The sequence below is a fragment of the Anser cygnoides genome, chromosome 25, assembly GCF_040182565.1.
Source record: "Anser cygnoides isolate HZ-2024a breed goose chromosome 25, Taihu_goose_T2T_genome, whole genome shotgun sequence".
NCBI classification, from domain to species: Eukaryota; Metazoa; Chordata; class Aves; order Anseriformes; family Anatidae; genus Anser; species Anser cygnoides.
The window spans coordinates 4,418,591-4,435,272 of record NC_089897.1 but is presented as its reverse complement, the minus strand read 5'-3'; the positions used below and the strand labels follow the sequence as shown (position 1 = coordinate 4,435,272).

The 16,682-nt window shown below is 58.0% G+C and overlaps 1 protein-coding gene across 2 annotated transcripts in view; it reads right to left on the bottom strand.

Annotated features, from left to right (window-relative positions):
* Positions 1–4,196, bottom strand: part of CDK18 (cyclin dependent kinase 18) — a 34,250-nt gene extending 30,054 nt beyond the window's left edge. The window contains exon 1 of one of the 2 annotated variants that reach the window (XM_066983248.1): positions 4,067–4,196. Coding sequence is in view for 1 of the 2 variants with exons in the window: in XM_013189758.3 (XP_013045212.3) it covers positions 417–520 (104 nt within the window). In the remaining variant the exon portion in view is untranslated. Of the gene's footprint in view, positions 1–416; positions 3,303–4,066 lie in introns of those variants that run through there. The other variant, XM_013189758.3, reaches the window with a different exon arrangement.
* Between the last annotated feature and the right edge of the window lie 12,486 nt (positions 4,197–16,682).

Sequence of the window (16,682 nt, the reverse complement as noted above, 5' to 3'; positions counted from 1 at the left end):
AGAGGTGACCGGTACCAGGCACCGATGGCATCGCATCAGAAATTCGCTACTCGCGTTACGTATTATTTTCATTATGCTGGCCCCAGAGACTGAGGACTACCGTGCAAAAGGCAGCGATGAGAAACTGTCCCTGCTTCCAAATGCTCCTGATTTAAATCCACAAAGGGAGATAAAAGGGAAGCACAATAGAGAGCCAGGCTCCCAGCAGGTCAGCAGCAGACCCAGGGACAGACCGCAGCGGTCTGCGCGCAGCCAGGGATGCTCTGAAATGCCCCCACCTGAGCTGCTCCGGGAGGCCTGCTTCCCAAAAAAGCAAGGAGCATTAATCTTTGAAAACAGCGGGTCAAACAGCCCTCAGTTCCACAGTGTGAGCACTCTGCAAGTTATTTATCCCCCCAGCGCCGCAGGGACAGTACCTGATACGAGATGGTGGCACAGAAACACCGCAAGCAAAAAGTGCCCAAATCCAACTCCCAGGAGCAACTGCCCCAAAACCTGGGGAAGCCTCCTGCTCTGTCATCTGTGTTCCTGCAGCTCTTCAAGCTGTGGCTCGTTAAGTATTCAGCACAGGAGTGAGAATTTTAGCAGGAGCCCAGCTGCTGCTCAGGTGCAAAAAGGGTCAGGGTTTCAGCAGGGATCAGCCCTGCGGGCTCTTCCCGTTGGGAACGCAGAGCACCAAGCCTGGCTCCGAAGTGGAGACTTAATTGTGGCGGCTTGGAGCTCATCCCTAAAACAGCGAGGAGACCCAGAAGGCAAGAGAATACCGATCTCAGGTTGTGACTGGAGATGGAGCACAAACAAGCCACGTGAAAGGAGGGAGGCAAAGAAAGAATCAAAGGAGATGAGATATTGCAGTGGTGTCAGCAGCACAGGCCAACCCCAGCTATCTCTGGAGGCTTGCTTGCTCTGCTCTGTGGCTTGAAAACAATTTCACACTGGCTTCTTTTTCAGCCAGGCTGGCTAGACAAAGATAGGAGCCGAGATTGTGAGTGGCTGAGCAAACAAGCAGCAGATGAGCAGTGCTGGCTGCGGGCAAAACGCTACCTGAAAAGAAACCTTGATTAGGCATAGTAGGAGAGAGCAAAAGATGCTTCATCTGATTACAGATCGACTCTGCAAAGTTAATTGTTCACCCGATTGTAATCTAGCCGTTCACATCTACATTAATCAACAGGTTGCTTTCTGCTATCAGTTTTCCCTCTACAAACAGCAGAAGTGAGTTAATTTGGAGAAAAGCAAATTCAGCAGGTCAAACCTCTGCCTGGGCAGAGTTTGCTAAAAGGGGTTAAAGGGCCTTTTAAACAGGGACCTTTTCTTGTTTGTCTATCTGTATGGATGCGAACCAAGGGCACGTCATCAAGCAGGGGCAGAGCTGACCTCTCGGGGTTTCACTAATTACCCAGAGTGAAACTCACGCCAAGCTGGGCTCGGAGCTTTTCTGAGCTCTGTCGCTGTCCCCAGAGCCTGGAGTCCCTGTCCCGCTGCCAATGCCACGGAGTTGCTGCTTTGCCTCAGTTCTCCCGAGTGTGGAATGAGAATTTGGGAGGCCTTTAGTGAGTATAAACCCTCCTGGCAACTCCTAAAATCATTTGGACGTGACTCCAAACATACAGCCCAGGTTTTCTGGAGATTCTCAGAGCTCCTGGCCCAAACCTCAGGTCTGTAAGGAAGCCAGAGGAATGTCTCGGGGTTTACAAGGAATGACCAAACATTGATTTCTCTCCAGAAGGCCAGACCAAGGGGATGGTTTCAGTGGAAAATGCAGCATTAATATCTTAATGCATACACGACATACGTGAAGTAAATACATGGGTTTCTGTCTCACCAAGTGGCTGGGGGCACCACGTAGGACAGAGCAAAAGGAGGGATCCTGCGCACTTGGGAGGTCAAAATTCAGCTCCCTTACTGCCACAGGCTCCCTGCCGCACCCGGAGCAAGCCGTTTGTCTCTCCACTTTCCCATATGCAAAATGAAGCTGCCTTCATCTATCTTGTCTGCTTACAGTGCCAGCAGCAGAAGGCCAAACCTGCAGGGCCGCCGTGCCCAGCCGTGCCCAGCTGTGACAAACACAGCGACGGCGGCAGTGAGTGCACACGAAAGGCAGCAGCTAAAGATTTAAAATAGCTACTTTGGAAGCCAGGAAAAAGGGCACGTCTGCTGCATTTCGGTCACCTGTAATGCCTGGCTATGTGACACCCTCGCTTCGCTTTGTCACGCTCTTGCCAGCGAAGCCTACGTGAAGGGTCCATTCAAGGGACCACAAAGGGAGCTTGTTTGGTGAAAGGGACCTTCAGGCGTTGAAACGAGCATTTTAGCACTTCCATGCCTAGCTCTGCCAGCATCCCAAGGCTCTACAGATCTCAGGGAGCAAACCTGCGAGAACAAAACAAGGTCAAGTGTTAACAGATGGAGACTCAGACATGGGGATACAGCAACGGGTCCAAGGTCAGAGAGAATCCACGGCACGGCCAGGGACAGTCAGATCGCTGGAGCGCTGCTCTTCAGCTGTAACATTTCTGCTCTTCCAAGCAGTTAAGAGAGAAGGAACACCCAGTCATTGCTGGGGAGGTTATTCCACTACTGATTTATTAATTATCTTCATTCAGACCATGTGCATAAGTCTGGGCGCCTGGGAACAAATCTGAAATCTGCAAACCCTCCCATCAGAAGGAAGTGGTCCTGCAGTACAGGCACCAAAACCAGCACAGAAATCTTCTGGCATGACAGTCAAAGAGAGTCTGAAAATCAGAGCAAACTGAGAGCTGGATGCCTCACACACAAAAAGTTTCAAGGCCATGCCAGCTGTTGAACCAGGTTCCCAGCTTCCATCCCTGCCTCTTCCTTCTCTGCACCTCGCTCTTGGACGTGTCGTGTCCCACCGACGTGCTTGTATCTCCCAGAGGACAGGATGCTGCGGACTATGAACGCACTTTGAGACCCGTGAGTGAGGCACTGCCGGTGTGTCCCCATGCCAGTAACTGACCGACTGCCACCACAGCCTGGCGTTTGCATCAGGGGAACCCTCCCAGGATCACAGGAACTGCCTCGGATGACCTCTGCACGGCTGGGGTGACCCAGATGCCCTGTCACAACCGCGTGAGGCTGGAAGACAAGACTCCGCTTGCATTTACCCCATTTCAGCTGTGTGTTAGCACGCATCGCAGCGCTACGTGCTGCCCCGTTACCACCCAGGAGGAAATCAAAGCAGGACACGGGTCCTGTCTGAAGGCACTGGCCCTTTCACAGACCTCATCCATAGCACCACCTCTCTGCCTGCTGCTCATCCAAAGCTCTCCTCCCCCCCCCCCCCCAAACTCTTCCAACCCCAGCACACCGCTCACATGGTTCATTTGGTTGATGCAGAGCACAAAAAGCCCCTCGCCAGCAGCCTCAGGCCCACCTCTGATGCTTTCTCCTTTCAGAGTTCGTGCCACCATCGCGCCCAGCAGCCTGCAGGCTCTTTCCAGTTTATTTTCACTGAGAGGGGAGCTGGTTTGTCAAAGGCGGACTGGCACGGGTGCTGGCATGGCAGGGGCACCAGCTCCCCGCAGTCCTGCCTGGGGGGAGCTCCTTGCTCCGCACCCCGGGAGCTCAGCAACAGGCGCCTCGGAGGGACGTGGCCGATAGCGACGGGCACAAGGCAGCAGTGCAAGGAGCACGCCGGGCAGAGCGTGTGGTTCCTGCAAGCAGCCCCGCGAACTTCCACACCGGAGCCAGCTGCGTGGCCCCCCGCAGCCTCCGGGCCTCCCTCGCCCCCCCCCCCAACCTGTGCTGGGCCCCCCAGCGAGCAGCACACGCTGGAGGAGCTGACTGGGGGGAAATCACCGAGCAGGGCTCCCTAACCCACGCTCAGCACCGAAACGCGCTCAGGGATCTCCTCCAGCAGCGGGCAGACCGCTGGAAATTCTCGCCGCGCTTGGTCCGAGCTGAGCCCTCCCTCACCGCGCCTCCAACTTCTGCCGTCCCCTCCCCAACAGCCCCGAAAGCAGAAGAGGGAGCCCCAGCCCCCGAGCCCAGGCTGCCCGGCTCGGGGTCCCCCCCCAGCCCGGCTCCCCCCGGCACTCACCGGGCCGCGGCAGCGCTGCCTCCTTCCTCCTTCCTCCGCCGCCTCGCCGGGGCCGGGGCCGGGGCCGGGCGGGGGCGGTGCTGCGGGGCCGGGCTGGGAGCGGGGCCGGGGCTGGAGCCGGGGCAGCGCCGGGGCCGGAGGGGGAGCGGGGCCGGGGCTGGGGCTGGGACCGGAGCGGGGCCGGGGCTGGGATCCGGAGCGGTACCGGAGCCGGAGCGGTGCCGGTGCTGGAATCGGAGCGGGGCCGGTGCTGGGATCTGGAGCGGGGTCGGTGCCGGCGCTGGAACCGGAGTGGTGCCCGCTGGCGGTGCTGGAAGCGGAGAGGTGCCGGTACCGATGCTGGTGCTGGAACCGGAGCGGTGCCGGTGCTGGAAGCGGAGCGGTGCCGGAGCCGGAGCCGGAGCGGTGCTGCCGCAGGACCCGGCGCGGTGCCGGTGCCGGTGCTGGCTCCTCCCCGCCGCAGCCCGGGGCCGAGCAGAGCCCGGTCGGGGCCGTGCCGGGATGCTGCGGGCCGGGAATTCCCCCCCCCCCCACCCCCCCGGGGCTCTTCCTCCTCGTCCCGGGGCAGATGCCCGGCAGCGGGGGCAGCCCCGAGGTGCCGGTGCCCGCTGCAGGGCGCCCCCGGGACCCGCAGCCTCCGCCGAAAGTGGCTGCCCGGTGCAGGGGGGTGTCCGGGGGAGGATGGCTGCGTGGTCCCCACCCGAGGGCAGCCCCGGGAATTTCAGGCTCCGACACTCCAGCGAGGCTACGTCTTTAGTGGCAGCTTCACCTTCCACGCCAGCTATTTCTTATTGCCTTATATTTAGCCAAACATTCCCCGTTTGCCAAAATTAGACGGGCCGTGGAAATAAATTAGGCTGACTGGAGGTGCCAACGTTGTCTGTCTGAAACTAATTAATTTCTTATATCCCCAGCTATATTAATCCTCGCCCTCCCTCCGCAGACCGACCTGTCTGTCAGCAGAGTTTTTGTAATTAATGTGCTTTATGCTTAGATCTGAGGGATGCACAGGAGGTTCAACGTGGCTGGGGAAGGCAGAGGGATGCAGCAGGACACCCGTGCAGGGACGGGACAAAACCCATCTGTGCAGGCACCCAGAGGCCAGAGCAGAGCTGATGAGGAGGAAGAGAGGAGGCACAAGGTCTCTGGGGAGAAATCCTACCCCAGGAAGTATGTGGGATCTGCTCCTTCCAGGCAACGTGAGTCCACAAGGAAGGCTGTCCAGAAGAGACAAATTCGGGCTCATTTAGTTCTGCTGCTGCCAGAACTCCTTTTTCCCATTTCCTTTCTGAACGTGGGAGTCCTGGGGGACTTGTTGACTCTCATTTGCTATATTAGAACCATCAACTTTGCTGGGAGACACTCGGAGGAGCGGGGAAGTGGTTCACAGATGGCACTGCAGAAATGTAAGAGCTGAGCCCCCATGGAGGACCGGGATGCTTTCCAGGCTGCTCAAAACTCCCTTTTATTTCTTCACTTAAACCTGTCCCATGGCAACACCCAGCTAAAACATGAAGCCTTTAGTAATGCTTGCTCTGCCTGTGGGGCAAAATACCCGGCACCAGCTCATGTCGGGGGCACGTGAGCCGAGACTCAGCCGAGCAGGGCTGAACGAACGAGCTCTGGACTGGAACCGCCCCCCAGGAGCGGACTTCAAGTTCGAGGCACGTTGCCCCGAGCACAGCTGGGGCTCGATGACTTTGCAGCAGGGACAAGGCACCTTCTCCTGTGCCAGGGGGCGAGCAGCTTGTTCCTCACGGCCCCACCTGCACCGGGAGATTCGCATCCTTTGCTCTGCAGGGCCTGGGGAGCAGCAGCAGAGGATGCAGCCCCGGAGGTGCAACGTGCAGGCTCTCGGCATGAAAGCCTGCCCTGCCTTCACCCCTGGTCAATGTGTACCCGGTCATGTGGGCTGCAAAGTCAACGGCAGCTCTGGGTGACGTTGGCCATCACGCTCCCTTTAGGGCACCGCCTGCAAAAACTGGCTCGCTAGCTGCATTTGCTACAGCCCCGCGGTCCGGATGCGCTCGGCATGCCCCCGGCTGCCAGCCCCAGCCCTCTCCTCCCTTTGGAGGGGTGCTGGCTCCGGGGTCAGATGTCTCCAACGCTTCTGCACCGTTCCCAGCGTGGTGCAGCCAGCGGCACAACAACTGCTGTGCCATTCCAGCCCCACGAGACCACCTGGCACTGCAAGTCCATTTAAAACAGAAAGCCGAGGAGATCCCCAGCACAAGCGATGGCTAATTAAGGAAAGGAAGCCCCCGGGCCGGAGATGGCCAGAGAGCCCAGCTGTGCAAGAGAAACGGGCAACGTGCAAAGGGCAGGAACGTTACACGCAATTAGCGGCGGAGGCACGAGCTGGGCGGCTGTGTCACACGGACTGCCATCGGTGCGTGACGTTCCTCATAACCATAAATTACAATAATCACCGTGCCGAGGAAGGGATCGCTGCAACCCTGACAGGGATGACTTTGGGAGGAGGATGTGGAGAGGCAAAGCAGGCAGCTGAGAGCGATTCCTAGACCCGTGTGCTCCAAGGCTTGACGGCAGAGGAGCTGCCTTAGGGGTGACGGGTGCCAGCACGTGGGACAAGAGCCCAGCACGGCTCCCAGGCACAGAAACACGGTACCAGCGAGACTTACACTGCGTAATGGGGCTGGGGCCGGTCCACCAGCAATAGCCCAAAGCAAACTGCCCCTTAATGTATGCTCTGTGAAGGGCAGCATGGGCTGAGGTCGCTGCTGTTGGACTTGGCATCCACCGGTGGATGCCTCTGCCCTAGGCAGCAGTGCGGGTGCAAGGCAGTGCCTGCAGGGCGTTTTTCAAACATGCCAACTTAATGGCTGAGCGAAAGGCAGGCATGCTTGCTTCTCGGGAGTTTTTTTCTGAAATTACTTCGGGCTCTGTGGTTGTTGTTTTCCCCTTTTGTATTGTCACGGTGAAATCACACAGCCTCGTATGGTTCCGGGAGAGGGGAGAGATCAGGGGTGAAAATAGGCTCGCTGCAGTTAGGAGTATTTTATAAAAAAAGTAGGACTGTCTGGGAAACTCCAAGGCTTTGTGTAAGTCCATGGTTGTGCTCACCTCAGCTCATGCCGGGGGAGATTTTGCTCAGCAAATCCTTGCACTTTGCATTTCCTAGTGTGTCACTCTCCTGCTGCAGCCAAGCGAGTGCTGGGTCACACTCTCCCTTTTGATATAAATCGCATCTCTTGAAGACACGTGGGCTGTGCTTCCCACCTCTGCAAACAGCTCCTCAGCCCAGCTGCGGATGGGGCTGGGGAGAGGAAAGAATTGGGGTGTGAAGAAGGGCAGCAGGCAGGGAGGCTCCATCCAAATGGGCACAGCAGCCGGATGCTGCACCCAGGGGAGCCGTGATGCATGTAGCCCAGGGTGGTGGCCCTTCTCTGCATGCCACTAGCCTCACTGGCCTCCCCTCCTGCAGCCCACCCCCGTAAAACACACCGGGTGCAGTGCTGGGCTGCGGGGCCGCTGCCTCTGTTTGCAGGCTGCAGGCAGTGTGCAGGCGGGGTTGTTTTTCGGGAGCGGCAGGGAAGGCTGCGGCATCCTGAGCAGCATTTTAATCACGGACCCAAGGGGTTTGGTAGGGACGTTCCTCTCCAGAACCTTCCCTGTCAGCAGACACTGCTGCAGGGATGTCGGAGAGACCACCGCAAGCCGAGGGGCTGGCACAGCCTGGGGGTGATGGGGAAAGCACATCCCAGCCGTGCAAGACCAAGCAGAGGGTGCCAGCCGCCACTGTCACCCCTTGACCCCGTGCAAACCTGTCCGAGGACGGGGCCATGGGAGCACTGCAGGGACGGACACGGCGCTAGGGCCAAGGCAGCGCTCGTCTTGCAGAGCTACGCCCTGCCCCAGGCATGCTCCCTGCATGGCTCCCAGCCAGAAGCATTAAATCCTCTCCTTTCTCCCTCGCGGTGAGGCCCCAGCGGGGACACCGCATCCAGCCCCGGCGCCAGCTTCGGGAGAGGGGAGGGAGAGTGCCCAGGGCAGCTGTGGGACGGGCAGGGGGCTGGCAGACCTGCCTTAGAGGGGACACGGCCAGCTCGGGATGTTCAGCTTTGACTGCAAAGGGCTGAGCAGAGAATCACAATCACAGAATCGTTTAGGTTGGAAAAAACCTCCAAGATCATCTAGTCCAACCTCAGAGGTCACAGCACCTCCAGGTGCACCACGGAGAAGGGAGCAGCCTGGCCTCTGTCAGCACAGTGCAAAGCATCCCTTGCAAACAGGTGTAAGGACAGGCAATTTTTTGTTGTAAGCTGTTAGCCCCGTAAGCTGTTAGCCCCCATTTAATTCAATCCCTGCCCACCCCCCCCAAGAGGCTGCACGGGCCCCGTGCCGAGCCCTGCAGAGCCTGGGGCTCACCTGCGTGGTGTCCAAGCCAGGGGGCTGGAGTCCTGTAAAAAGGGGAAGGTGTTTGGATGTGCTCAGCAGGGAGCTGAACGGAACAAATATTGAAAAATGCACCAAACAACGAAGCTCCAGACCCAGTAAGACCCAGATGAGGAAGATATATATGATCACCAAACAGTGCCCTGCCCGCTGGGCATCACTATCTTGCTAGAGAGAAATTTGGAGCCCTTGTCACAGCCCACCGCTGTCACAGAAACGTCCTGGCAACCCTAGTGAGTACGTGAAGTATATTAAAGGTGACAGCCTAGACCGGAGCATGGGAGAAACGACAGCAGCATGAACGTGCTTGACTCACGGAGGAAACAGAGGCGAGCTCCAGGGGATTTCACCTGCTTCCTTCTGCAACTCCTCCAACCTCCCTTCCATGGCGCAGAGCCGTGGCTGAGCTGCGGAGCCCCCCAGATCCCCAGCAGCTCACAGGCACGTTTTCCCCACCACTACACTCACGTGGGCACGCATGTGTGCTGCTCCAAGGCCAGTGGCCGCGCGTAGGTCTGCGGGGAATATTTTACAGTCGCTGCATCCAGGCGGCAATTCTCTTTTGCGCTGCCCTGACATTCAATAGTAGCGCAGGCAGCGAGTCATGGAAAGAAAATGTGTTCAATGCCTCCCCTGCCTGTGGACAGCAATCCCTTGTGCACACGCAGGCATGTGGAAATCATTGCCCGGAGACCAGCGCTGCAGTTCAGCAACAGAGTGCTTTGGTTTAAAGGCTGGCTGCTGAGGCAAGTGGGCAAACAGCCCCATGCTTAAGTGCCCAGCCTGGTGCGTCTGGATCTGCTCTTACCGAGTGCCGAGGGGGCCGACTGCAGCACTGCTGTCCTGGGGAGGCTGCCTGCTGCTGCAATGCGAGGCTTGGTCCGTGCCAGAGACCGTGCACAGGGTTAGCAAGGGGTGCGGGGGCTGCAGGTCACCCCAGCAGCCACCCCAACAAACCACATCACCTGCAACTCCACGGACTCCCACTACGTGTATGGGCAAGGCACAAAGAATTTTGCTATTCCCATTTTACAGGCAGCAGGAGAAAGGGATGCAAGTTCAGAGACCCTTCGCAATGCAGCCTGGAGCCTGCTCCCGGTGCCAAGGGAGCTCCTCGATGTCACCCTGCAGGTGCCCTACAACACACCCAACGAGCCCTGATGGACCCCGTTCTGCTGCTGGCCCATGCAGGACCAGGCTCCCTGTAAACACCACTTGCCTTGCAGCTGCAGGCAGCGTAAATCGCTGCACAAGTCAGCCTGCTGCATGCTGCACACAAAATAAAGTCACCGTCCACAAAGCGTGGCTGGCCAAAACACAGCTGGCCACGGCAGCTGTCAGGCCAACAGCAAACGGGTGAATCCGACAGCACCTCCCCTTAATTTTGTCCGTGGAGCATCACCATAACAACAAACCCACCAATCCAGGACAGAGATCCACGCACTTAGCAACCAGAAGCTGCCAAATTATGAGAAAGTACAGAAGATGCTCAAAGTATCTCCTCCAGGAGACTGCTGCAAGCGAGCGCACCCCCTGCACAACTCCGGCGGCACAATGGACAAAGCCAGAAAAAATGCACAAGTGAGAGTACAACCGATCCCAAAACCTCTCCCCCAGCAAGGATCTCTGGAGAAAAAGCACCCATTGCCCTGCCAGCGGTACCATCGGAGGTGAGCCTGGCCTTGGGGTGTGACATTTGGCTCAGGGCTGTGTTCGCCCTCCCTGCTCCGCAGCAAGGCGAGGCTGGCACGCAGCTCTGGGCTGGCACCGCCCGGCACGCTCAGGCCCTGCAGAGCCTCCTGGTCTTCACCCGGCCACGGGACCTGGAGGAACCGAGCACAAGTGCTCTGCCTGAAGGTCTCCAGGTGGGCTCGGCGGGTGCTTCACGGAGGTTAAAGCATCTGAGCTGTGCAGAGAGGAGCCCAGGGCCAGTGCTGGGCAGTTGCTGCAGTTCAAAAGCAGCCTAACCCAGCCCCAGAGGAGTTTGCTCCTGGGAGCAGACCTTGTCCCTGATGACCCTGTGTGAAGCAAGTCCAGGGAGGAGGTAAGTTATGTTTTTAGGGAACAATCCATCTCCATCCCAGTGACTCACTGACAAGCTTCCCTTTTCGAGGCAGTTCGCGGGGTGAGCTGCAGGCTGAGCAGCCCGTCCGCTCTGCTGGGAGGAGATGAGTAAGTGCCCCAAGGGACTTAAATCTGCTTCCTCTTGGGGCCGGGGTCACAGTTCTGCGGGGGGATGTGCCTGGGCAAACCGAGCTGACCAAGTGCTTCTCCTCTTCAGCGTGCACCAGGAACACCAGCAAAGCACCTGGTGCTTTCCTGCCAGAAGAAAGCGGGAGTCCCTGCTTAGACCAAGACCAGGCATACGAGAAATACTCTGCAATTCAGAGCAGGGCATCAGAAGTGATTTTCCAGCCCAAACCACTGAGACCCCTATTAGCAGGGTGCAACCTCTGGCCTGGGCAGTGCAGGAGGTCTGGCTGAGAAATCACACGGGCTCTTCCCAGCCTCCTGCCGGAGCGAGGGATGGATGGAAAAGGAGGAGCCATGGCAGCGGGCTGGCACTGTTCAGCAAGAACAGCTTGGGTGTCACCAGAAAGGGACTCCCTCACTGCTGACTTTGACAGCCTCGGGAAGCTAAGCCAGGATTTGCTGCTTGCCTCGCAGCCTGTTAGCTATTTTCAGCCCAAATGAGTGATGTAGCCCAGCTCTGGCTTCCCAAAACATTGATGCAGACGTGAGAGGGATGATAAATGCAAGAAGGCTTCCGAAAAAGAGAACCAAGAGAGGGTTTGACCCTCAGTGCCAGACACAGGCACAGGGGGGCACAGAGCAATGCACCCCGGGGAGGGCAGGCGTGGTAGGGGCACGGCCAGGGATGATTAACAGGGAGAGCAGTGGGTGCATCCCCCCTTCCACGGATGTGCCAGCCGAGCTCGTGGTGCCTGGGAGCTGCTCCAGCCCCTGCGGGTCTGTCACTGCTGCTGGAGCTGATGTTCTCCCCCAGCGCCTGCTGCCAGCCCGACATCCCCCAGCCCTGCTGCTGTAATCGGGGAATTGGAGCAGATGGCAGCGGTTAGCTGAAAGGAGGAAAATCGCATCCACGGCTGCCATGTGCTGAGAGCAAGCCCTTCCTTCCCAAGCCCTTCCTTCCCAAGCCCTTCCTTCCCAAGCCCTTCCTTCCCAAGTCCTTCCCTCTTCAGCAGCTCGGGGGATGAAGGTGCTGTGATCAGAGGGGAGCTGCCAGGGCAGGGCTCTGCAGCCGCAGCACCCCAAAAAGTGCCTAGCTGCTTTTCTCTCTTCTGGGAGAAAATAAATCTGGCTGGGGCAGGCAGGGCAGGCGAGGACCTTGCCCCGTCCTTCCCAGCAAACATGTGCATTGTATGTTTGCAGATGTGCAAAGGTCACGATGAGCAGAGAGACATTCCTGGGGGTGAGCTGACGCCTCGCTGGCCAGCCCGCATCCCAGGACCTCCGCTCTGGGCTTAACTGGTGCTGGGGCACCTGGACGGGAGGAAAACACCAGTTTTCTGGTGCACGCAGCCCCCTGCAAGGTAGGCTGTGGGGAGAACCTGCAGCATGAGCCTCTTAACTGACTGCACCTATGATTTCGTTAGCCCTGTCTTTCCCCAGGCAGTAGGTGCTCTCACGGTGTGTTGGGTCCCTGCTCCTGCTCACACGCTGCACACCTGCTGTAAGCACAGCCAGAAATCGTCTTCCCTGGCAGGCTGCAGAGAAACTTTCCTGCTGACTTCTTCTGGCTGGGGGAGGCTCTGATCCCTTCTGACACACGCTGCCTGCCCTGCAGACAGGGCAGCCGCAGCCCAGCGCACTGCGTGCCCTCAGCCTCATCCTGCCCTCGGCTTGCTGAGCATCCACAGCAGAGGGAAAACCGCAGGGAAACACAGTCTTTGCAGTCATTTCTAAGACACAGGTCTTAGGCGGGACTGTTCTGGGTAAATCTGTGCTCTTGTCTCACAGATTAAATCAATTAGCACCAAGGAAGAGGTCTGCACTTGCAGCTGCTGAGCCTGACTCTCCTTGTGCTCGTGCTGATTCAAGCCAGGAATAAATAAAGTCCATAAAGGTACTTTGATGTAGAACTGAGAGTGAGAGGAAAATACCAGTTCTGTTACCCAGCATTCAGCCTTCGCTCTCTTGGTTTAGTGCTTCTCAAAAGCCCCTTGGGTATAACCAACTTATTTTTAGCTGTTTACTTATTAAACAAACGCAAGGGAAGGCTAAATGTCAAGGCATTTCTGCATACCGAGCCGGAATCTGCACATTTACTCTGTCACAGGCAAGGATGCTGGAACAAATTCTCTGCTCTGGACCTGGGGGAGCAGCAGGGCCAGCCAGGGAAGGGCAATCCTGCCCAGGAGCTGGTGCTGTTTGTAGCCTTACCCCATAAAGATCTGGATGCTGAGCACCTCCCGACTGTGAGAGCATCTATCAGAGCAGTGCAGCACCCATTGGATGGCTGTGTATATCATCTCCTGCTGGGTTTTTACTATGTTTAACCCCTCCACACACACAGCTAATAAGGAAATGCCCAGCTGCAGAGGCAGAAGCAGAGAAGAGGTGCAGGGACTTGCCCAAGGGTGATGGGAATTGGATGGCAGAGCACTGGGCAGGAGCCTCTGTGATGGAGCAGACCTCAGGGCCTTTCCCTGCTGCTAACTCTTTTATCCTCTCCGTTTATATCTCTCACAAAACATTTTGGGGACATATTTCAGCACACACTCCGAGGATGTGCAGGAGAGGAGTCTTGCTGCCTAGGCTGGTGGCCGTAAGGAGATTCACCGAGGCTCTGCAGCCTGCTTTGTGCCGGACCCTGGCCGACGGGCTGAGCTCTCCTGGCTGGGACAGGACCTCTGGCGGGTGCTGTGCTGGGACAGCCTCCCGGCAGGCTGGTGCCAGCGATTCCTGCCCGCCTGGGAGGGCCAAGCGGGGATGGAGCAGCTGCCTGCTCGCCCGCCTGATAAGGCGCAGCTGAGCGGCCGTGACTCAGCACCCAGAGCCCGTGTCAGGCATGGCGCCAAGCGGCAAATCCAGCTCCCGGCTGGGTTACCTGGGTGCTGCCAGACCCCAGAAAGCAGGGACGGGTCCCTACTGCCTGCCCCGGGTGGGAGGCAGGGAGGGAGCGAGGCTCACAGGCTGCTGGTGGGACCTGGGGGCTCTGAGCAGCTGGGCACGGTGCGTGGGGACGCAGGGAGGGACCCAGGAGTCTGGATATCTGGTGGCCCCCCTCTGGGTGGGAAGGGGGTTGCACAGAGCTGCCATAAACCCAGGTCTCTGCTCTGTTTGGAAGGGGAAAGAGAGGAGCCTGGTGAAATCTCAGGGATGTCTGGGCTCTAACCGGGCTCGGCAGGCGCACACAGCGACCAGCGGGCTGTCTGCGTGGAGCAAGCACGGGGGACCCAGGGCACGGAGCACGGCTCTGTGCAGTGCGTGCCGCTGCCCTCCTGCCTCCGAGCTGCACAACACAAGGCTCTTTCCCCTCAGCTGGGAGAGCCCTGAGCTGCGGGAGATCCCTGAGCTGCGGGAGATCCCTGAGCTGCGGGAGATCCATCCCTGAGCTGCGGGAGATCCCTGAGCTGCGGGAGATCCCTGCGGCGAGGATGGGTGAGACACCCAGGGGTAACCCCATCGGTTTGGTGATGGTAGCCGGCAGCTAACATCGTGGACAGCTTTCCCTGGAGATGGGGTTTTTGCCCTTGTGGCCCGTGTCCCTGCTCAGCCCTTCTCAGGTCTTTTCCCCACGCCACAGCCCCCCCCCCCCCCCCCCCGGCTCCTTTGCCGTCCTGCCCGCCCCGCTGAAGGCAGAGGCGGGGGCCCCGCGCTCCCAGGGCACCGCAGGAGTTTTTGGAAAATGCTTCCACCTCGTGGCCCTCCGGAGAAATGACTGCCTGGGAGATGCCAGGCTGCACCCCCACGAGCCCAGCTGGGACAGGCAGTGCCGGGGCCGTGCCACCCCTTTGCTCCTTCTACCGGCTCCCCCCAGGCTGAGCTGGGGCACCTCTGGGTGCCAGCAGCACCCACACCAGCAAGCGGAGCCCAGGCTCCCCAGCACACAGCCACCAGCACCGGAGCACCCATCAGCTGGCCACGGGCCCCGCCGGGGCTGCCCTTGCAGCTGTGGGGCTGGGGAAGAGGAATTGGAGCAGGCCCCGGTGCTCGCAGCCCAGCTGCGTGCACATGCAGACGCACGAGCGTGTGCCAAGGCTCAGCCTGGAGCTGCCGGACCCGTTATGCTGGGGGGCGGCGTTGCCACCCCTGCTTGTCCCCCAAAATCTGCAGGTGGGGGGAGGAAGGAGTGGAAAAGCCCGGAGCGCACAGTGGTGAGCACCAGCGCCTTGTGATCCCCATCCTGCTTCTGCCAGGGATGTCCTCTGAAACGCCGGGAAAATCGCTTCTCCCTGCAGGAGCTGCCTGGGCTCTTCTTCTCCAAGAAAAACCTCTGGCTTGCACGTGGGTTTCCCACTAGCACATAGAAGTTTTGGCTGGTTTGGGGGTTTTTATTTATTTATTTATTTTATTTTTTGCATAGGATGGGGATGACACATCTGCAGGTTTGCTCTGGGCCACAAATGTTGCACTTCATATTAAATATTTTTAAGACAAATGATCCCTCTCTTGCAATTCTCAAGTGTTGCCTCATTTCCCCCATAAAAAGCCTCTTGTCCTGCTGTCTGCTAGTGGATAGGTTTTGGAAAAACACTCTAAAACCTGGTGGTGCTTCCCCCACATGCTGTTACAGGAACCAGGTGGCTTTCGCAAGAACTCTGTTTAAGGACAGCTGCATCTCCCTGAAATATCCCACGGTGGACAGCCATCCCTCATCTCTGCCCTTGTGGAGCTCAGCAAGTGTTACAGAACTCCAACTCAATATGTGCATTTTAGAGGATGTAATCACTCTTAGAAACAGCTTTCTCCACATTCCCTGCAGCTGAGCTACAACTCTCCTGGCTGTAAAACTTCTGCAGCGAGGGATGCGTTGCTCGGCCGTGCCCGTCCAGCAGCAGACCCAGCCTGACCACACTACCGATTACTTCTGCGAGTATGAAATTTCTTGCACTACGCTGTAATTTTGCAGGAACTCACCACACTGTTCATCTGAGTGCTGTGCTAACGCAATCAGCCCCTCTTCAGAGGTGTCCAAAATGTCTTTGTCAGCAGCTTCGCTGTTCTGCGAGGTTTTACACCACGGTTTTTGTCCTGGAAGCAGTGTCCCAGGTCCAGAGGTGCTGCCAGGATCTCCACCCCACACATCAAACACCCAGCAAAGCCCAGCTGATAGGATGCTCTTGCAACCTCAGCTCTATGGAAGAACAAAACAGAAGGATTTCCCCGATGGGCTGTGCGATCCTAAGGGCCCCCTGGTTTCCTGCACAAAGGTGAATGATTCACAATATTTGCTAGGCATGAGCGAGACTCAGCTTTGTTTGTAATAGCAGCAGGGTAACGTGATTACATTTTTAGTAGTCTTTGCTTTTGTTAAAAAACAAAATCCATGAAGACGGCAAATCCATTTGCCATGCTCCTTATGTGCAAAACGCATCGTGATTGTTCCTCCCAATGCCAGCGAGAGGACCCCAGCGCCACGGCAATGCCGCAGGGGAATGGCCGAGCTGGACAGGAGGGGTAAAGCGCACCCATCCTCACCGGGGCAGAGCTGCTTCTCCACCAGCACCCGGTGACCACAGGCACCATGCTGCTGCTCTCCGTGCTGCCTCTGCTGCATGCAGATGTGGTAGGGCCCTGCTGAGATGAGACAGTGGAAGCAGCGACGCTCCTGCTGTCACCGCCAGCGCTGCGCGCACCAGGGACCTTCCAGCAGAACAGACAGCCAGGCTGCTGGCTGCCCGTTTGTGCTCAAACACACAATCCCCGACCCAGTCTCGGCTTGAACAGCCTGCAGAGTGGAAGCTATTCCTGTGAGAGGTTGGTAATTAACACGGGAGAGTGAGCAAACCTGCAGACGATCTGCAAGCACACCGTGTGGACGTGGAGTTGGAAACGGTGCCCGCTACCCAAAGCTTCAGCACGGCTCCTCGTCATCACACAGGGATTTGTCAAAGGGGGGCTAATCTCTCATTTTTTGAGGGTTTCACGTTCTGCAGGAAAAGTGGCTGGGGTTGCAGAGGAAACTCTCCCAGCAGGACCTGAGTGAATCTCAGCCACTGTGCATGTTTGGAGA